Source organism: Oncorhynchus mykiss, chromosome 5 (genome assembly GCF_057628025.1).
Source record: "Oncorhynchus mykiss isolate SJ-2025 chromosome 5, ASM5762802v1, whole genome shotgun sequence".
In the NCBI taxonomy this organism is placed as follows: Eukaryota; Metazoa; Chordata; class Actinopteri; order Salmoniformes; family Salmonidae; genus Oncorhynchus; species Oncorhynchus mykiss.
The window spans coordinates 90,042,321-90,064,820 of record NC_143026.1 but is presented as its reverse complement, the minus strand read 5'-3'; the positions used below and the strand labels follow the sequence as shown (position 1 = coordinate 90,064,820).

The window sequence follows — 22,500 nt, the reverse complement described above, 5'->3', positions numbered from 1 at the left end:
TCAAAGGGAAGAGGCAGGGACGGCTCATTTGGTGACGTTAAGAGCTGACATCTGTTCAGAGATTCAGTAGTGGACTTTACCTGCGGCAAGCACGTTAGCTCTATTCAAATAGATAAATAATAAATAAACTGTTAGGGTGTGCCTGTGTGTGTGTCACGACTTCCGCCGAGGTCGGCCCCTCTCCTTGTTCGGGCGGCATTCGGCGGTCGACGTCACCGGTCTTCTAGCCAGCGCTGATCCATTTTTCATTTTCCATTGGTTTTGTCTTTATTTTCTACGCACCTGGTTTTCATTATCCAATTACATGTTAATGTATTTAACCCCGTGTTTTGTTGTGCGTGATTATTTCTATGTTCAGTTCGGTTCCTGATGGCTGGTTCTTCGACGGGTGCTGTGTTTACCCTGTGTGTAATATTTACGCTTGGTATTTTGGTCAAGTGTATTTGTTTACCTTGTGCCTTTATTTTTTGAGTAAAGTACGTTGCTCACTCATTTTGTTCTCCTGCTCCTGACTTCATGCACCAGCTACACTCACCTTCTGACAGTGTACACTCAAGACCTGACAGGAAATGACTGGTCTTAGTATTAGTGACAGGAAATGACTGGTCTTAGTATTAGTGACAGGAAATGACTGGTCTTAGTATTAGTGACGGTAAATGACTGGTCTTAGTATTAGTGACAGGAAATGACTGGTCTTAGTATTAGTGACAGGAAATGAATGGCCTTAGTATTAGTGACAGGAAATTACTGGTCTTAGTATTAGTGACAGGAAATTACTATCACTAATAGGAACCAGAGAACTGTTGAGTTAAATCGTTCTTGGAGATGTTTTGCCAATGAACAGTTTCCAGTTTCCAGTCCAGCCAGCCTCCTCCCCACTTATCACAGCCAGCCTCCTCCCCACTTATCACAGCCAGCCTCCTCCCCACTTATCACAGCCAGCCTCCTCCCCACTTATCACAACCAGCCTCCTCCCCACTTATCACAGCCAGCCTCCTCCCCACTTATCACAGCCAGCCTCCTCCCCACTTATCACAGCCAGCCTCCTCCCCACTTATCACAGCCAGCCTCCTCCCCACTTATCACAACCAGCCTCCTCCCCACTTATCACAGCCAGCCTCCTCCCCACTTATCACAGCCAGCCTCCTCCCCACTTATCACAGCCAGCCTCCTCCCCACTTATCACAGCCAGCCTCCTCCCCACTTATCACAGCCAGCCTCCTCCCCACTTATCACAGCCAGCCTCCTCTCCACTTATCACAGCCAGCCTCCTCCCCACTTATCACAACCAGCCTCCTCCCCACTTATCACAGCCAGCCTCCTCCCCACTTATCACAACCAGCCTCCTCTCCACCTCTCACAGCCAGCCTCCTCCCCACTTCTCACAGCCACTCTCCTCCCCACCTCTCACAGCCAGCCTCCTACCCTCACAGCCAGCTTCCTCCCCACTTCTCACAGCCAGCCTCCTCCCCACCTCTCACAGCCAGCCCCTCTCCACTTCTCACAGCCAGCCTCCCCCCCACCTCTCACAGCCAGCCTCCTACCCCCCCCTCACAGCCAGCCTCCTCCCCCCCTCTCACAGCCAGCCTCCTCCCCCCCTCTCACAGCCAGCCTCCCCCCCCTCTCACAGCCAGCCTCCTCCCCACCTCTCACAGCCAGTCTCCCCCTCACAGCCAGCCCCCCCCCTCTCACAGCCAGCTCCCCCCCCCCTCTCACAGCCAGCCTCCTCCCCATCTCTCACAGCCAGCCTCCTCCCCCCCTCTCACAGCCAGCATCCCCCCCTCTCACAGCCAGCCTCCTCCCCCCCTCTCACAGCGTCTCCCCCTCACAGCCAGCCCCCCCCTCTCACAGCCAGCTTCCCCCCCTCTCACAGCCAGCCTCCCCCCTCTCACAGCCAGCCTCCCCCCCTCACAGCCAGCTTCCCCCCTCCCTCTCACAGCCAGCCTCCTCCCCACCTTTCACAGCCATTCTCCCAACCCTCTCACAGCCAGCCTCCTACCCCCCCCCTCACAGCCAGCCTCCTCCCCCCCTCTCACAGCCAGCCTCCTCCCCCCCTCTCACAGCCAGCCTCCTCCCCCCCTCTCACAGCCAGCCTCCTCCCCACCTCTCACAGCCAGTCTCCCCCTCACAGCCAGCCCCCCCCTCTCACAGCCAGCTTCCCCCCCTCTCACAGCCAGCCTCCCTCCTCTCACAGCCAGCCTCCCCCCTCACAGCCAGCTTCCCCCCTCCCTCTCACAGCCAGCCTCCTCCCCACCTTTCACAGCCATTCTCCCCCCCCCCCCCCTCTCACAGCCAGCCTCCTCCCCACCTCTCACAGCCAGCCTCCTCCCCACCTTTCACAGCCATTCTCCCCCCCACCTCTCACAGCCAGCATCCTCCCCCCCTCACAGCCAGCTTCCCCCCACCTCTCACAGCCAGCCTCCTCACCCCTCTCACACCCAGACTCCTCCTCTCTCTCTCCTCACAGCCAGACTCCTCCTCTCTCTCTCCTCACAGCCAGACTCCTCCTCTCTCTCTCTCCTCACAACCAGACTCCTCCTCTCTCTCTCCTCACAGCCAGCCTCCTCACTCCTCTCACAGCCAGACTCCTCCTCGCTCTCTCCTCACATCCAGACTCCTCCTCTTTCTCTCCTCACAACCAGACTCCTCCTCTCTATCTCCTCACAGCCAGCCTCCTCACCCCTCTCACAGCCAGACTCCTCCTCGCTCTCCTCACAGCCAGACTCCTCCTCTCTCTCTCCTCAGACCCAGACTCCTCCTCGCTCTCTCCTCACAGCCAGCCTCCTCACCCCTCTCACACCCAGACTCCTCCTCGCTCTCTCCTCACAGCCAGACTCCTCCTCTCTCTCTCCTCACACCCAGACTCCTCCTCGCTCTCTCCTCACAGCCAGCCTCCTCACCCCTCTCACACCCAGACTCCTCCTCGCTCTCTCCTCACAGCCAGACTCCTCCTCTCTCTCTCCTCACACCCAGACTCCTCCTCGCTCTCTCCTCACAGCCAGACTCCTCTCTCTCTCTTCACATTGTGTGTGTGTGTGCACGTGTGCGCACGTGTGTGTGTTGCGTGTGTGTGTGTGTGCGTGCTTGTGCGTGTGTGTGTGTGTGTGTGTGTGTTGTGTGTGTCTGTGTGCGTCTGTGGGTGGGTGGGTGTATTAGTGAGTTATAGCCATTGGCAATAGGTGTGTGTGTTTGTGTGTATATACTGCCATACACAGAGGCCTGCCAAGGTGCTGGTGGTTCTCCATGTCTTTATGTTGCCAGTTTTCCCTGTTAGGTTTGTGTTTATACTGATCCTATATGGCAGAGACTGGCCATGGTGCTGAAGGGGACTGTATGTGTGTGTCAGTGTGTTTGCATGCATACTTGAGTTGAATCCTTGCCAGTGTTCCATCCTGTAGGTTTGTTTGTGTGTATGTGGCCATATGCATGGCCTATCCAGTACCATGGTGGTTTTGGAGACTGTAAGAGACGAGACAGACAGCACCACACCAATATCAACTGTCTGTCTGTCTGTCTGTCTGTCTGTCTGTCTGTCTGTCTGTCTGTCTGTCTGTCTGTCTGTCTGTCTGTCTGTCTGTCTGTCTGAAATAGTCTTGTTATGGTTCCCTCAGGGTGTGGACTGGAAGGATGTCTTCAATACTCTGTTCATCTCTTTCTCTGTCTTTACTTGGACTTCACGTCCTCTGTCATTCTGTTTTTAACCTCTCCCAATAAAGTATGTCTGGAACATGTAGCCGGTAGTCTGGCTTGTCTGAAATCAACGGGACAATCTATGTAGTTAATAAGAAACCAAACACTCAAACTCTCTTTCTCCTTTATCTCTCCCCCAACTTTCCCTCTCTCACTCCTCCCCCTGTCCCTCTCCATCCATCCCTCCCTCCCTCCTCCTCCTGTCCCTCTCCCTCCTACCCTCCCTCACTCCTCCTACTGTCCCTCTCCATCCCTCCCTCCCTCGTCCTACTGTCCCTCTCCATCCCTCCCTCCCTCACTCCTCCTACTGTCCCTCTCCATCCCTCCCTCCCTCCCACCTCCCTCTGTCCCTCTCCCTCCCACCCTCCCTCACTCCTCCTACTGTCCCTCTCCATCCCTCCCTCCCTCACTCCTCCTTACTGTCCCTTACCATCCCTCCCTCTCTCACTCCTCCTCCTGTCCCTCTCCCTCCCACCCTCCCTCACTCCTCCTACTGTCCCTCTCCATCCCTCCCTCCCTCCTCCTACTGTCCCTCTCCATCTATCCCTCCCTCCCTCCTCCTCCTGTCCCTCTCCCCCCTCCCTCCCTCCTACCCTGTCCCTCTCCCTCCCTCCCTCCCTCTTCCTCCTGTCCCTCTCCATCCCTCCCTCACTCCTCCTACTGTCCCTCTCCCTCCCTCCCTCCTCCTACTGTCCCTCTCCATCCCTCCCTCCCTCTTCCTTCTGTCCCTCTCCATCCCTCCCTCCCTCACTCCTCCTACTGTCCCTCGCCATCCCTCCCTCCCTCCCACCTCCCCCTGTCCCTCTCCCTCCCCTCTCTCCCTCTTCCTCCTGTCCCTCGCCATCCCTCCCTCCCTCCTCCCCTGTCCCCCTCCCTCCCTCTTCCTCCTGTCCCTCTCCATCCCTCCCTCCCTCCTCCCCTCCTCCCCCTGTCCCTCTCCCTCCCTCCCTCCCTCCCCTGTCCTTCTCCCTCCCTCCCTCACTCCTTCCCCTGTCCCTCTCCCTCCCTCCCTCTTCCTCCTGTCCCTCTCCATCCCTCCCTCCCTCACTCCTCCTACTGCCCCCCCCTCCCTCCCTCTTCCTCCTGTCCCTCTCCATCCCTCCCTCCCTCCCTCCTCCCCTGTCCCTCTCCATCCCTCCCTCCCTCCCTCCTCCCCTGTCCCCCTCCCTCCCTCTTCCTCCTATCCCTCTCCATCCCTCCGTCCCTCCTCCCTCCTCCCCCTGTACCTCTCCCTCCCTCCCTCCCCTGTCCTTCTCCCTCCCTCCCTCACTCCTTCCCCTGTCCCTCTCCCTCCCTCCCTCTTCCTCCTGTCCCTCTCCATCCCTCCCTCCCTCACTCCTCCTACTGTCCCCCCCCTCCCTCCCTCTTCCTCCTGTCCCCTCTCCATCCCTCCCTCCCTCCCTCCTCCCCGTCCCTCTCCATCCCTCCCTCCCTCCTCCCCTGTCCCTCTCCATCCCTTCCTCCCTCCCCTGTCCTTCTCCATTCCTCCACCCCTCCTCCTCCCTGTCCCTTTCATCCATCCCTCCTCCCCCTGTCTCTCCATCCATCTATCCCTCTCCATCTTTTCATTCCTCCTCCCCGTCCTCCATCCCTCCTCCCCTGTTCCTCTCCATTCTTCCATCACCCCTCCCCTGTCCCTCTCCATCCCTCCCTCCCTCACTCCTCCTACTGTCCCTCGCCATCCCTCCCTCCCTCCCACCTCCCCCTGTCCCTCTCCCTCCCCTCTCTCCCTCTTCCTCCTGTCCCTCGCCATCCCTCCCTCCCTCCTCCCCTGTCCCCCTCCCTCCCTCTTCCTCCTGTCCCTCTCCATCCCTCCCTCCCTCCTCCCTCCTCCCCCTGTCCCTCTCCCTCCCTCCCTCCCTCCCCTGTCCTTCTCCCTCCCTCCCTCACTCCTTCCCCTGTCCCTCTCCCTCCCTCCCTCTTCCTCCTGTCCCTCTCCATCCCTCCCTCCCTCACTCCTCCTACTGCCCCCCCCCTCCCTCCCTCTTCCTCCTGTCCCTCTCCATCCCTCCCTCCCTCCCTCCTCCCCTGTCCCTCTCCATCCCTCCCTCCCTCCCTCCTCCCCTGTCCCCCTCCCTCCCTCTTCCTCCTATCCCTCTCCATCCCTCCGTCCCTCCTCCCTCCTCCCCCTGTCCCTCTCCCTCCCTCCCTCCCCTGTCCTTCTCCCTCCCTCCCTCACTCCTTCCCCTGTCCCTCTCCCTCCCTCCCTCCCTCACTCCTCCTACTGTCCCCCCCTCCCTCCCTCTTCCTCCTGTCCCTCTCCATCCCTCCCTCCCTCCCTCCTCCCCGTCCCTCTCCATCCCTCCCTCCCTCTTCCCCTGTCCCTCTCCATCCCTTCCTCCCTCCCCTGTCCTTCTCCATTCCTCCACCCCTCCTCCTCCCTGTCCCTTTCATCCATCCCTCCTCCCCCTGTCTCTCCATCCATCTATCCCTCTCCATCTTTTCATTCCTCCTCCCCGTCCTCCATCCCTCCTCCCCTGTTCCTCTCCATTCTTCCATCACCCCTCCCCTGTCACTCTCTATCCCTCCATCCCTCCTCCTCTGTCCCTCTCCATTCTTCCATCCCCCCTCCCCCTGTACCTCCCTCCATCTAACCCTCTCCCTCCCTCCTCCCCCTGTCCCTCCCTCAGAAGCATCATGAGTGTGTGACCAGTTGGGAGTTCTTGGTGTCTCTGAGGTCAGGAAAGCAGGGGGACTGCCCCCCTCCCCAGCGAGCCATGGGATTTGCTGCCGCCTGCGTGGAGAGCTGCTCCGCTGACAAACACTGCTCTGCCTCCAAGAAGTGCTGCTCCAATGGCTGCGGACACACCTGCCAGGCTCCAGCCAACCTCTATAAAGGTCCCACTATATCCACTTTGTGTACATGTTTATTTTAATCAATAGAGTGTGTGTGTGTGTGTGTTAAGACAGAAGGGGGTTGTTAAGACAGAAGGGGTGTGTGTGTGTGTGTGTGTGTGTTTGTGTTAAGACAGAAGGGGGTTGTTAAGACAGAAGAGGTGTGTGTGTGTGTATGTGTTGAGACAGAATGGGGGTGTTAAGACAGAAGGGGGGTGTTAAGACAGAAGGGGGGGTGTCAAGATAGAAGGGGTGTGTGTGTGTTAAGACAGAAAGGTGTGTGTGTTAAGACAGAAGAGGGAAATGTTAAGACAGAAAGGTGTGTGTGTTAAGACAGAAGGGATGTGTGTGTTAAGACAGAAGGGATGTGTGTGTTAAGACAGAAGGGATGTGTGTGTTAAGACAGAAGGGATGTGTGTTAAGACATATGGGATGTGTGTGTTAAGACATATGGGATGTGTGTGTTAAGACAGAAGGGATGTGTGTGTTAAGACAGAAGGGATGTGTGTGTTAAGACAGAAGGGATGTGTGTGTTAAGACAGAAGGGATGTGTGTGTTAAGACAGAAGGGATGTGTGTTAAGACATATGGGATGTGTGTGTTAAGACAGAAGGGATGTGTGTTAAGACAGAAGGGATGTGTGTGTTAAGACAGAAGGGATGTGTGTTAAGATATATGGGATGTGTGTGTTAAGACAGAAGGGATGTGTGTTAAGACATATGGGATGTGTGTGTTAAGACAGAAGTGATGTGTGTGTTAAGACAGAAGGGATGTGTGTTAAGATATATGGGATGTGTGTGTTAAGACAGAAGGGATGTGTGTTAAGACATATGGGATGTGTGTGTTAAGACAGAAGGGATGTGTGTGTTAAAACAAGGGATGTGTGTGTTAAGACAGAAGGGGATGTTAAGACAGAAGAGATGTGTGTGTTATAACAGAAGGGGGTGTTAAGACAGAAGGGGGGGTGTTAAGACAGAAGGGGGGGGGGTGTTAAGACAGAAGGGGGGGTGTTCGTGTGTGACTCATTATTCTCCTCACCTGACCCATGCAGGCGTACCTCTGAAGCCCAGGAAGGACATACTATTTCTGGAGGACAGCAGGGTCAACTGGAGGTCAGATGGATGTCAAAGTTCAATGTGACCATCGAGCCAGTCCTCTACATCCTGCAGCGCAGGTGGAACCACGGAATACACCCCAGCGAGGACGACGCCTCGCCCTGGCACACCGTCGTCATGGTAACAATCCCAACCTCCGACCCCTGGTTACCTTAAAGTGAATGAAGTGAAGCCCAAACGAGATCGTCCAAAGATATTCAATTACTTTTGTAACTGTTTGTGTCTATGTATTACTGAAAACCAACTCATGTCAGCACTAAAGCCTTCATCAAGGTGCTAAACTGTCTAGCCGTTGAAACTGCTCTCTCACCACCCATGCCAGTCTAAACTAGCCTGTTTGTGTATGTACGCCCACGTGTGTGTGTGTGTGTGTGTGTGTGTGCCCGCGCGCATGCATGTGTGTTTCTGTCTGTGTCTACAGTGTGTGTGTGTGTGGTGTAGGCTGAGGTTAGATAAATAACCCAGGCTTTAGGAGGGACCACAGCCAGTCATGGTTTTTGCACTGTTGAGTCCTGTCTAACTAAAGGTCCTCATTATGGTATTAGATGGCTGTGTGGAGGCAGACTCCCATCAGCCTCAGTTACATCATGAGGCCTGGAAAACATGGAGGAACTTAACAAGGGAGGCGTTCAACACACGGTGTAGTTCAGAAGAAGGAGTGCTGTGATCTCTACTCCAAACTCCATCAAATAGCATATTTATTTGACAAGTGATTCAACACACTCATGCTCATTCAGACACACAAACACTGCATGGATTAGAGTTGTACTGGAGTCAGTGGAAAGAGAACTGACCTGGAGTCAGTGGAAGAGAACTGACCTGGAGTCAGTGGAATAGAGCTGAACTGGAGTCAGTGGAAGAGAACTGACCTGGAGTCAGTGGAATAGAGCTGGACTGGAGTCAGTGGAATAGAGCTGGACTGGAGTCAGTGGAAGAGAACTGACCTGGAGTCAGTGGAATAGAGCTGAACTGGAGTCAGTGGAAGAGAACTGACCTGGAGTCAGTGGAATAGAGCTGGACTGGAGTCAGTGGAATAGAGCTGGACTGGAGTCAGTGGAAGAGAACTGACCTGGAGTCAGTGGAATAGAGCTGAACTGGAGTCAGTGGGAAGAGAACTGACCTGCAGTCAGTGGAATAGAGCTGGACTGGAGTCAGTGGAAAAGAGCTGGACTGGAGTCAGTGGAATAGAGCTGGACTGGAGTCAGTGGAAGAGAGCTGGACTGGAGTCAGTGGAATAGAGCTGAACTGGAGTCAGTGGAAGAGAGCTGGACTGGAGTCAGTGGAAGAGAACTGGACTGGAGTCAGTGGAAGAGAACTGTACTGGAGTCAGTGGAATAGAGCTGAACTGGAGTCAGTGGAAGAGAGCTGGACTGGAGTCAGTGGAATAGAGCTGGACTGGAGTCAGTGGAAGAGAGCTGGACTGGAGTCAGTGGAAGAGAACTGGACTGGAGTCAGTGGAAGAGAACTGACCTGGAGTCAGTGGAAGAGAGCTGGACTGGAGTCAGTGGAAGAGAACTGACCTGGAGTCAGTGGAAGAGAGCTGGACTGGAGTCAGTGGAAGAGAGCTGGACTGGAGTCAGTGGAAGAGAACTGACCTGGAGTCAGTGGAAGAGAGCTGGACTGGAGTCAGTGGAAGAGAACTGGACTGGAGTCAGTGGAAGAGAACTGGACTGGAGTCAGTGGAAGAGAACTGTACTGGAGTCAGTGGAAGAGAACTGGACTGGAGTCAGTGGAAGAGAGCTGGACTGGAGTCAGTGGAAGAGAACTGTACTGGAGTCAGTGGAAGAGAGCTGGACTGGAGTCAGTGGAAGAGAGCTGGACTGGAGTCAGTGGAAGAGAACTGTACTGGAGTCAGTGGAAGAGAGCTGGACTGGAGTCAGTGGAAGAGAACTGACCTGGAGTCAGTGGAAGAGAACTGTACTGGAGTCAGTGGAAGAGAGCTGTAAGGTCTACTCTATGCTCTGTAAACGGACACTACCTGAAACACCATACAGTGAAACACAGGGAGAGACTATGACCATGTTACTCTGCAGTAATACTACTGGCTCTATTGTATGGAATTGAACTTTTCAAGGCTCCACTCTGGTATAGGAAGGCTCTTCATTGCTCCTCCCTCCCTCCCTCCCTTTATCCATCCCTCCAACGCTCCCTTCCCCTCCATCCCTCCCCTCCTCTCATCCCTCCCTCCCCTCCACCCCTCCCCTCCTCTCATCCCTCCCTCCCTCCATCCATCCCTCCCCTCCCCTCTATCCATCCATCTCTCTCTTCCCTCCCTTCCCCTCCATCCCTCCCCTCCATCCCTCCCTCCCCTCCCTCCATCCCTCCCCTCTATCCATCCCTCCCTTCCCCTCCTTTCCATCCCTCCCTTCCCATCTATCCCTCCATCCCCCCCCCTCTCCCTCCCTTCCCCTCCATCCCTCCCCTCCATCCCTCCCTCCCCTCCCTCCATCCTCCCCTATATCCATCCATCCTCCCCTCCAACCCTCCCTTCCTCTCCATCCTCCCCTCCATCCCTCCCTCCCTCCCCCATCCCTCCCTCCCCTCCCTCCATCCCTCCCCTCTATCCATTCCTCCCTTCCCCTCCTTTCCATCCCTCCCTTCCATCCATCCCTTCATCTCTCCCTCCCCTCCATCCATCCCTCCCTCCCTCCCCTCCATCCCTCCATCCCTCCCTCCATTCCTTTATCCATCCGTCCCTCCCATCCCTCATCCCTCCCTATATCCATCCATCCCTCCCCTCCAACCCTCCCTTCCCCTCCATCCCTTCCCCTCCATCTTTCCCCTCCTCTCCATCCCTCCCTCCCCTCCATCCACTCTCCCTTCCCCTCAATCCCTCCCCTCTATCCATCCATCCCTCCCTTCCCCTCAATCCCTCCCCTCTATCCATCCATCCCTCCCTTCCCCTCCATCCCTCCCTCCCCTTCATCCATCCCTCCCCTCCTCACCACCCCTCCCCTTCATCCATCCTTCCCCTCCATCCCTCCCCTCCCCTCCTCTCCATCCCTCCCCTCCATCCCTACCTCCCCTCCCCTCCATCCCTCCCCTCCATCCCTACCTCCCCTCCCCTCCATCCATCCCTCCCCTCCATGCACATCAAATCAAATGTATTTATAAGGCCCTTCGTACATCTGCTGATATCTCAAAGTGCTGTACAGAAACCCAGCCTAAAACCCCAAACAGCAAGCAATGCAGGTGTAGAAGCACGGTGGCTAGGAAAAACTCCCTAGAAAGGCCGAAACCTAGAGAGGAACCAGGCTATGTGGGGTGACCAGTCCTCTTCTATCTCCCCTCCATCCATCCCTCCCTCCCCTCCATTCCTCCATCCCTCCCCTCCATCCATCCCTACCTCCCCTCCATCCATCCCTCCCCTCCATCCCTCTATCCCTCCTCCCCTCCATCCCCTCCATCCTTGAACATTTTTTAAAACTTGAACAGGGTCAATATGGAGTAATATTATCTGACCTCTGACCTTTAACCCTCTGTAGACGATGGAGGACCGAGCGGTGCTGAAGGACATCCGTCCCCACAGGTGGTACCAGTTTAGGGTGAGCGCTGTCAACAGCCAGGGCACCCGCGGCTTTACCACCCCCAGCAAACACTTCTTCTCAACCAGAGGTAAGAGCACTACATCGGCACCTTTCAACAGACTCGTTCTGGTCACCAAGTCATCTTCACTAAGTTTTAACAAGATGAACGTCTTTGTCACAGAGTGTGAGCATTGCATCTCCACTATGACATTTTCCGGGATATATTCACAGTGCTTATCCCAGTGTAATTCTGTTACAATGCACACACACACACACACACACACACACACACACACACACACACACACACACACACACACACACACACACACACACACACACACACAGACACACACACACACACACGCACACAGACACACACACACACACACAGACACAAACACACACACACACACATAAGCACGCACACACACATTAGCACGCATACACACATTAGCACGCATACACACACACACACACACACACACACGCACACATAAGCACGCACACACACACACACACACACACACACACAGACACACACACACACACACACACGCACACACGCACACAGACACACACACACATAAGCACGCACACACACACACACATAAGCATGCACACACACACACACACACACACACAATACTCCGTCTCTGTGTGATCTGGCTTGCGCTGCCTGTCAGATGTTTAACGTGTTCTGAAGCGTTAGAGAGAGATGTTCTGTTCTGGCAGAAATAAACCCTTTCCACAGCTGCAGTAAACAAATGTTTCCGAGCCAGGAGGAGGTTGTCTGTCCCTCTTGGCTGTCCTCTACACAGAATATGAGATGTCAGCCCAGGTCAGCAGACAGGAACAACTTTATTTTATTTATTTATTCAGAGATGAATCCATCTCCTCTCTCCAATGTTCTGGAGGACAGGGCGACTCCTAATGCCCGACCGCTGTGAGGTGTTTGTGTGTGTGCGTGTGTGTGAGGTTGCGTGCATGCGTGTGTGCACACTCGTGTGTATGCATGTGTATGTGTGTAATGTCTAAGTGGGTGTGCACGTATGTGTGTGTGTGCTGATTGGCATGTGTTAAATCCACGCCCATTCTCCCTCTGAAGGAGCCCAAAAATATCATGGTTAGCAGACTGAGGTAATGGGAACCCAATGCCAGGAATGGCTCCAGCCAAAGTAATTTATTTGAGGAATTATCCGCATTTGGTGTGAGTTCATGAGGCGGAAAGAAAAATATGCTATCTGGGCTGGGCTGGCCGACAGTGTCCTTGGCTGGGCTGGCCAACAGTGTCCTTGGCTGGGCTGGCCGACAGTGTCCTTGGCTGGGCTGGGCTGGCCGACAGTGTCCTTGGCTGGGCTGGGCTGGCCGACAGTGTCCTTGGCTGGGCTGGCCAACAGTGTCCTTGGCCGGTGGGTCGACAGTGTCCTTGGCTGGGCTGGCCGACAGTGTCCTTGGCTGGGCTGGCCGACAGTGTCCTTGGCTGGGCTGGGCTGGTCGACAGTGTCCTTGGCTGGGCTGGGCTGGTCGACAGTGTCCTTGGCTGGGCTGGCCGACAGTGTCCTTGGCTGGGCTGGCCGACAGTGTCCTTGGCTGGGCTGGGCTGGTCGACAGTGTCCTTGGCTGGGCTGGGCGACAGTGTCCTTGGCTGGGCTGGCCGACAGTGTCCTTGGCTGGGCTGGGCGACAGTGTCCTTGGCTGGGCTGGCCGACAGTGTCCTTGGCTGGGCTGGCCGACAGTGTCCTTGGCTGGGCTGGCCGACAGTGTCCTTGGCTGGGCTGGCCGACAGTGTCCTTGGCCGGTGGGCCGACAGTGTCCTTGACTGGGCTGGTCGACAGTGTCCTTGGCTGGGCTGGCCGACAGTGTCCTCGGCTGCGCTGGCCGACAGTGTCCTTGGCCGGTGGGCCGACAGTGTCCTTGACTGGGCTGGTCGACAGTGTCCTTGGCTGGGCTGGCCGACAGTGTCCTTGGCTGGGCTGGCTGACAGTGTCCTTGGCCGGTGGGTCGACAGTGTCCTTGGCTGGGCTGGCCGACAGTGTCCTTGGCCGGTGGGTCGACAGTGTCCTTGGCTGGGCTGGGCTGGCCAACAGTGTCCTTGGCTGGTGGGCCGACAGTGTCCTTGGCCGGTGGGTCGACAGTGTCCTTGGCTGGGCTGGCCGACAGTGTCCTTGGCCGGTGGGTCAACAGTGTCCTTGGCTGGGCTGGCGGACAGTGTCCTTGGCTGGTGGGCCGACAGTGTCCTTGGTTGGTGGGCCGACAGTGTCCTTGGCCGGTGGGCCGACAGTGTCCTTGACTGGGCTGGTCGACAGTGTCCTTGGCTGGGCTGGCCGACAGTGTCCTTGGCTGGGCTGGCTGACAGTGTCCTTGGCCGGTGGGCCGACAGTGTCCTTGGCTGGGCTGGCCGACATTGTCCTTGGCCGGTGGGTCGACAGTGTCCTTGGCTGGGCTGGCCGACAGTGTCCTTGGCCGGTGGGTCGACAGTGTCCTTGGCTGGGCTGGGCTGGCCAACAGTGTCCTTGGCTGGTGGGCCGACAGTGTCCTTGGCCGGTGGGTCGACAGTGTCCTTGGCTGGGCTGGCCGACAGTGTCCTTGGCCGGTGGGTCGACAGTGTCCTTGGCTGGGCTGGCGGACAGTGTCCTTGGCTGGTGGGCCGACAGTGTCCTTGGTTGGTGGGCCGACAGTGTCCTTGACTTGGCTGGCGGACAGTGTCCTTGGCTGGTGGCCGACCAGTGTCCTTGGCTGGGCTGGCAGACAGTGTCCTTGGCTGGTGGGCCGACAGTGTCCTTGGTTGGTGGGCCGACAGTGTCCTTGACTTGGCTGGCGGACAGTGTCCTTGGATGGGCTGGCGGACAGTGTCCTTGGCTGGGCTGGCAGACAGTGTCCTTGGCTGGGCTGGCCGACAGTGTCCTTGACTGGTGGGCCGACAGTGTCCTTGGCTGGGCTGGCGGACAGTGTCCTTGGCTGGGCTGGCCGACAGTGTCCTTGACTGGGCTGGCCGACAGTGTCCTTGACTGGTGGGCCGACATTGTCCTTGGCTGGGCTGGCCTTCAGTGTCCTTGGCTGGGCTGGCGGACAGTGTCCTTGGCTGGGCTGGCGGACAGTGTCCTTGACTGGGCTGGCCGACAGTGTCCTTGGCTGGGCTGGTGGACAGTGTCCTTGACTGGTGGGCCGACAGTGTCCTTGGCTGGGCTGGCGGACAGTGTCCTTGGATGGGCTGGCGGACAGTGTCCTTGACTGGTGGGCCGACAGTGTCCTTGGCTGGGCTGGCTGACAGTGTCCTTGGCTGGGCTGAGGTGGCCAACAGTGTCCTTGGCCGGTGGGTCGACAGTGTCCTTGGCTGGTGGCCGACAGTGTCCTTGGCTGTGTCCGACAGTGTCCTTGGCTGGGCTGGCCGACGGTGTCCTTGACTGATGGGCCAACAGTGTTCTTGACTGATGGGCCAACAGTGTCCTTGACTGATGGGCCAACAGTGTCCTTGACTGGTGGGCCGACAGTGTCCTTGGCTGGGCTGGTGGACAGTGTCCTTGACTGGTGGGCCGACAGTGTCCTTGGCTGGGCTGGCGGACAGTGTCCTTGGATGGGCTGGCGGACAGTGTCCTTGACTGGTGGGCCGACAGTGTCCTTGGCTGGGCTGGCTGACAGTGTCCTTGGCTGGGCTGAGGTGGCCAACAGTGTCCTTGGCCGGTGGGTCGACAGTGTCCTTGGCTGGTGGCCGACAGTGTCCTTGGCTGTGTCCGACAGTGTCCTTGGCTGGGCTGGCCGACGGTGTCCTTGACTGATGGGCCAACAGTGTTCTTGACTGATGGGCCAACAGTGTCCTTGACTGATGGGCCAACAGTGTCCTTGACTGGTGGGCCGACAGTGTCCTTGGCTGGGCTGGCCTAAAGTGTCCTTGGCTGGGCTGGCCTAAAGTGTCCTTGACTGGGCTGGCTGACAGTGTTCTTGACTGGTGGGCCGACAGTGTCCTTGACTGGTGGCCGACTGTGTCCTTGGCTGGTGGGCCGACATTGTCCTTGCCTGGTGGACCGACAGTATCCTTGCCTGGATGGCCGACAGTGTCCTTGGCTGGTGGGCCGACAGTATCCTTGGCTGGTGGGCCGACAGTGTCCTTGGCTGGTGGCCGACAATATCCTTGGCTGGTGGGCCGACAGTGTCCTTGGCTGGTGGGCCGACAGTGTCCTTGGCTGGTGGGCCGACAGTATCCTTGGCTGGTGGGCCGACAGTGTCCTTTGCTGGTGGGCCGACAGTGTCCTTTGCTGGTGGCCGACAGTATCCTTGGCTGGTGGGCCGACAGTATCCTTGCCTGGATGGCCGACAGTGTCCTTGGCTGGTGGGCTTAGTGCTATTCGGGCGTGTCCACCACTCAGCATCTTGCTGTGTAGTAGGGCCTGGTAATGTTAGGTTTAAGGCCTATAAGCGTTGACTGCTGTTATAGGCGTGTTTATCCTATCTACCTCATACTGAGAGGAATGGAGGGCGCTATATTGTCACTAAAGTATTGAGTATCCAAACTCCAAACACACAGACACATTATTTTCTACCCCAATAAGTAGTCTCCTCTGGTATTGTGAAACAATTGTGTTTTCAGATTACAAGACTGTGTTTCCCCATATATCCATATTCCCTGTCAGTCGCAGAGACAGGTCCTGACTGCTGTACACAGGGTGGCTTTATGAAAGATAAACACACACACACGCACGCACGCACGCACGCACACACACACACACACACACACACACAGACCCTCTCAGCAGGGACAGAACCCTCCTTATTTCTCCTGTCTGTATTGTGTGTCACCACATATTATCCCAGTTAAAAATCAAATGTTGATTAAAGCAGGGCCAGGAAGAACGCCAGGGGCAGAGGTCACAGTGCAGGAAGCCCAGCAGATGAAAGGTACCCTGGGAGGCTGAATAACCCCAGTGACAGCTCGTCTCTGGTGACCTGAGAGAGAAAAGGAGAGAGAGGAAGAGAGAGAGAGAGACGGAGAGAGAGAGATGAGAGAGAGGAGGAGAGAGAGAGACGAAGAGAGAGAGAAACGGAGAGAAAGAGACGAGAGAAATGAGAGAGAGGAGGAGAGAGACGAGAGAGAGGAGGAGAGAGACGAGAAAGAGAGGAGGAGAGAGAGAGAGAGACAAGGGAGAGAGGAAGAGAGAGAGAGGAGAGAGACAGAGAGAGAGGAGGAGAGAGACGAGAGAGAGAGGAGGAGAGAGAGAGAGACGAGGGAGAGAGGAAGAGAGACCCTGAGCAGGGCTGACTTCAGTAGGGCAGAGACACCAGGGCTGGGAGACCAGGGCAGGGCTGAGCAGGCCTGACTTCAATGGAGCTGGGAGACCAAACAGGAGGGCTTCAGAAGCACTAAGGCAAACTGCTGCTCCAGCTTACCCTCTACTACCCTCCCAGGAGTCAGCAGGAACAGTAGTCACCACACGTACACAAACACACACACACACACACACCAGCTACTCCATATCAAAGTTATATGCGGCTCTAACATGTGGATTAGATAGAACACACAGTCTGGGGGGATGGGAGTCTTCTCTGTACCTGGGAATTGTAGTTTAATGAGACAGAGCTAGAGTTATAGTTTAATGAGGCAGAGCTAGAGTTGTAGTTTAATGAGACAGAGCTAGAGTTGTAGTTTAATGAGACAGAGCTAGAGTTGTAGTTTAATGAGACAGAGCTAGAGTTGTAGTTTAAGGAGACAGAGCTAGAGTTGTAGTTTAAGGAGACAGAGCTAGTGTTGTAGTTTAAGGAGACAGAGCTAGTGTTGTAGTTTAATGAGACAGAGCTAGTGTTGTAGTTTAATGAGACAGAGCTAGTGTTGTAGTTTAATGAGACAGAGCTAGAGTTATAGTTTAATGAGGCAGAGCTAGAGTTGTAGTTTAATGAGACAGAGCTAGAGTTGTAGTTTAATGAGACAGAGCTAGAGTTATAGTTTAATGAGGCAGAGCTAGAGTTGTAGTTTAATGAGACAGAGCTAGTGTTGTAGTTTAATGAGGCAGAGCTAGAGTTGTAGTTTAATGAGACAGAGCTAGAGTTATAGTTTAATGAGGCAGAGCTAGTGTTGTAGTTTAAGGAGACAGAGCTAGAGTTGTAGTTTAAGGAGACAGAGCTAGAGTTGTAGTTTAATGAGACAGAGCTAGTGTTGTAGTTTAATGAGACAGAGCTAGAGTTGTAGTTTAATGAGACAGAGCTAGAGTTGTAGTTTAATGAGACAGAGCTAGAGTTGTAGTTTAATGAGACAGAGCTAGAGTTGTAGTTTAATGAGACAGAGCTAGAGTTGTAGTTTAATGAGACAGAGCTAGAGTTGTAGTTTAATGAGACAGAGCTAGAGTTGTAGTTTAATGAGGCAGAGCTAGAGTTGTAGTTTAATGAGACAGAGCTAGAGTTGTAGTTTAATGAGACAGAGCTAGAGTTGTAGTTTAATGAGACAGAGCTAGAGTTGTAGTTTAAGGAGACAGAGCTAGAGTTGTAGTTTAATGAGACAGAGCTAGAGTTGTAGTTTAATGAGGCAGAGCTAGAGTTGTAGTTTAATGAGACAGAGCTAGAGTTGTAGTTTAATGAGACAGAGCTAGAGTTGTAGTTTAATGAGACAGAGCTAGAGTTGTAGTTTAATGAGACAGAGCTAGAGTTGTAGTTTAATGAGACAGAGCTAGAGTTGTAGTTTAATGAGGCAGAGCTAGTGTTGTAGTTTAATGAGACAGAGCTAGAGTTATAGTTTAATGAGACAGAGCTAGTGTTGTAGTTTAATGAGGCAGAGCTAGAGTTGTAGTTTAATGAGACAGAGCTAGAGTTGTAGTTTAATGAGGCAGAGCTAGTGTTGTAGTTTAATGAGACAGAGCTAGAGTTGTAGTTTAATGAGGCAGAGCTAGTGTTGTAGTTTAATGAGACAGAGCTAGAGTTGTAGTTTAATGAGACAGAGCTAGAGTTGTAGTTTAATGAGACAGAGCTAGAGTTGTAGTTTAATGAGACAGAGCTAGTGTTGTAGTTTAATGAGACAGAGCTAGAGTTGTAGTTTAATGAGACAGAGCTAGAGTTGTAGTTTAATGAGACAGAGCTAGCTTATAGACTCATAATGTAGTCAGAGAGTTTTGTTGAAACTACTTTACATTTCAGATATGACGTCTAACAGCCAGCTCCAATTTTCATGCTTTGATTTTCTGAACCAGAGAGTTGGGAAATGGAATGAAAGTGACTGCAAATATAGCGGAGTCCCCTTAGAGAGTTGCTAATGATTCATTATATGTTCATAGGCTTTTCCTTAAGATAAATCAACACAGATAGGCTTCGATGTGCCATAGGGCGGCGCACAATTGGCCCAACGTCGTCCGTGTTTGGCCCGGGGTAGGCCGTCATTGCAAATAAGAATGAATTCTTAACTGACTTGCCTAGTTAAATAAAAGATACTTCTTTTTTTTTTATTTTATGTAAAAGATGGTAGCCAGTGGTTAATAACAGTGTTTTCTTCCCTGGCTCACTGCTGTCTTGTGGAATGCAGTGCACAGCAGCACCTCATCGCCTGCCATAGAGAACGTGTTGACCTGACTAAATAAAGGTTCTATAAAGACAGATTTCCCATACCTTTTCCCTGGCCTCTTCTGTCCACCACTGCGCTCTCCTCTCCTGTGAAGACACATGCACAGACGCTCCACAGGAAGGGGAACTACACAGATCAAAGTATTAACAGGAAATGGATCCACCTGAAAAGTGACACCCCATGCGCATGCGCGCACACACACACACACACACACACACAGACACACACACACACACACACACACACACACACACAGACAAACACAGTTCTCATACACACACACACAAACACACACACAGTTCTCTCAAACACACACACACACAGTTCTCATACACACACACACACACACACACACACACACACACACACAGTTGTCACACACACACACACGCACACAGTTGTCACACACACACCTCCAAATCACACTCTTCTCCTTTACAACCCCTTTCTCAAGCTCAGGTACAGTATATTGCCTCCTTACAAACCCCCTTAAACCTTTAAACCTTACAAATGTATTCAGTAAATTCACATTGAAGCATTTTTCTTTAATTTCCAAGTGTTTGGAGGTTTATTTATCTGAGTTCAGCTTCCCTCTTTGAGGATCATTAGCAGTGAGGAATCTCCTGCCTCAGCAGCACACACAGCGTCCTATACACACCTTACTGTCTCTGACACACACACACACACACACACACACACACACACACACACACACACACACACACACACACACACACACACACACACACACTCAGCTTGTATATTATGCACTCTTACACCAAACCGTCACACTGTGAATGGACTGGACGTGTTTAGTGTGGAACCTTGCTGAGTTTTGCTGAGCTATTTCAGGGGGCACATTTTTTGTGTGGGAAAAAAAATGAATGTTAGATTAGAGGACGATGAAGAGTAATAGGATGATGAAGAGTAGTAGCCTATATGTCCGACCTTCAAGATGACCAAGAACCATGATGGCACTGCATCGCTGCTTCAATACAAAATAAAGCATTGGAGGGGCAGCAGAGAATTTATTTTCATTGCCGTCTTTTATTTATAAAAGTACAGTGATCTCTACCTTTTCACAATATACTGATCTCTTAGTGACCTCTCTTTCACCTCTTCTGTCATGATATACCTCATTAGCTCAGTGACCTCTCTTTCACCTCTTCTGTCATGATATACCTCATTAGCTCAGTGACCTCTCTTTCACCTCTTCTGTCATGATATACCTCATTAGCTCAGTGACTTCTCTTTCACCTCTTCTGTCATGATATACCTCATTAGCTCAGTGACCTCTCTTTCACCTCTTCTGTCATGATATACCTCATTAGCTCAGTGACCTCTCTTTCACCTCTTCTGTCGTGATATACCTCATTAGCTCAGTGACTTCTCTTTCACCTCTTCTGTCGTGATATACCTCATTAGCTCAGTGACCTCTCTTTCACCTCTTCTGTGGTGATATACCTCATTAGCTCAGTGACCTCTCTTTCACCTCTTCTGTCATGATATACCTCATTAGCTCAGTGACCTCTCTTTCACCTCTTCTGTGGTGATATACCTCATTAGCTCAGTGACCTCTCTTTCACCTCTTCTGTCGTGATATACCTCATTAGCTCAGTGACCTCTCTTTCACCTCTTCTGTCGTGATATACCTCATTAGCTCAGTGACTTCTCTTTCACCTCTTCTGTCATGATATACCTCACTAGCTCAGTGACCTCTCTTTCACCTCTTCTGTGGTGATATACCTCATTAGCTCAGTGACCTCTCTTTCACCTCTTCTGTCGTGATATACCTCACTAGCTCAGTGACCTCTCTTTCACCTCTTCTGTGGTGATATACCTCACTAGCTCAGTGATGTTAGAGGATAACGATGAAGACCTCTTCTGTCGTGATATACCTCACTAGCTCGGTGACCTGTCTTTCACCTCTTCTGTGGTGATATACCTCATTAGCTCAGTGACCTCTCTTTCACCTCTTCTGTCGTGATATACCTCATTAGCTCAGTGACTTCTCTTTCACCTCTTCTGTCATGATATACCTCACTAGCTCAGTGACCTCTCCTTCACCTCTTCTGTCATGATATACCTCACTAGCTCAGTGACCTCTCTTTCACCTCTTCTGTGGTGATATACCTCACTAGCTCAGTGACCTCTCTTTCACCTCTTCTGTGGTGATATACCTCACTAGCTCAGCGATGTTAGAGGATAACGATGAAGAGTACTAACCATCCCTTATCTCTCTTCTCCCCCAGACCCGTTCCCCCCAGAGGCCCCCCAGAGTGTTCGTGCTGGGAACGAGACCCAGGGGACGGACGGCAGCAGTGTGGGGGTACAGATCCTCTGGGACCCCCCCAAAGAGGGAGACCTTCCAGTTCATCACTACAAGGTCACCTGTAGCGCTCGCCACGTCCTTCGCCCCTCTGCACAGGACAGAAAGGACAACGCCCGGGTCACCCAGGGAGTAAGAGAATACACACACACACACACCTTCTATTTTCTCTACAAACTTCAAACAAGGGAGAGCTACTAAGCTATCCAAGCTCGCTCAACTCTGTAACTCTTTGCCTGCAAAAACAATGCACTCATGTCTACTGTAACTGCATGTCCCACTGTGTGGCTGTAGTCCCACTTCTCAGAGGGAGTGTGTATGTGTGTTAACCTCCTGCTGTTCTGTGCAGACTGCAGAAGTCATGCAGGTGCTGTAGGATGTACACAGTTACACAGGCAGCAGCCGCAGCACCTGAGGTTTTAATACAGTGCTGTCCTCTGGAGTTATTTCTCTACAAAAGCTCAGAGACTAAAAGCAACAGCTGTGCGTTTTATGGAAACCTTAACCGTTCTCCCGTTAACCAACGGCTCCTCGCATGGTTCTGATTACCGTTTTGGATTTTACTAGTACACCAGACTCCATTTCACACAATATTCTCCATTTCACACAATATTCTCCATTTCACACAATATTCTCCATTTTACACAATATTCTCCATTTCACACAATATTCTCCATTTCACACAATATTCTCCATTTCACACAATATTCTCCATTTTACACAATATTCTCCATTTCACACAATATTCTCCATTTCACACAATATTCTCCATTTCACACAATATTCTCCATTTCACACAATATTCTCCATTTCACACAATATTCTCCATTTCACACAATATTCTCCATTTCACACAATATTCTCCATTTCACACAATATTCTCCATTTTACACAATATTCTCCATTTTACACAATATTCTCCATTTCACACAATATTCTCCATTTTACACAATATTCTCCATTTCACACAATATTCTCCATTTCACACAATATTCTCCATTTCACACAATATTCTCCATTTCACACAATATTCTCCATTTCACACAATATTCTCCATTTCACACAATATTCTCCATTTCACACAATATTCTCCATTTCACACAATATTCTCCATTTTACACAATATTCTCCATTTTACACAATATTCTCCATTTCACACAATATTCTCCATTTCACACAATATTCTCCATTTTACACAATATTCTCCATTTTACACAATATTCTCCATTTTACACAATATTCTCCATTTTACACAATATTCTCCATTTCACACAATATTCTCCATTTTACACAATATTCTCCATTTTACACAATATTCTCCATTTTACACAATATTCTCCATTTCACACAATATTCTCCATTTTACACAATATTCTCCATTTCACACAATATTCTCCATTTCACACAATATTCTCCATTTTACACAATATTCTCCATTTCACACAATATTCTCCATTTCACACAA

General features: G+C 52.6%; 1 protein-coding gene across 1 annotated transcript in view; it reads left to right on the top strand.

Annotated features, from left to right (window-relative positions):
- Window positions 1-22,500, top strand: part of anos1b (anosmin 1b) — a 159,014-nt gene that overhangs the window by 109,513 nt on the left and 27,001 nt on the right. Inside the window, 5 exon segments of the mRNA XM_036978826.2 lie at window positions 6,321-6,528; window positions 7,576-7,617; window positions 7,620-7,759; window positions 11,125-11,254; window positions 20,959-21,167. Coding sequence (XP_036834721.2) covers window positions 6,321-6,528; window positions 7,576-7,617; window positions 7,620-7,759; window positions 11,125-11,254; window positions 20,959-21,167 — 729 coding nt within the window.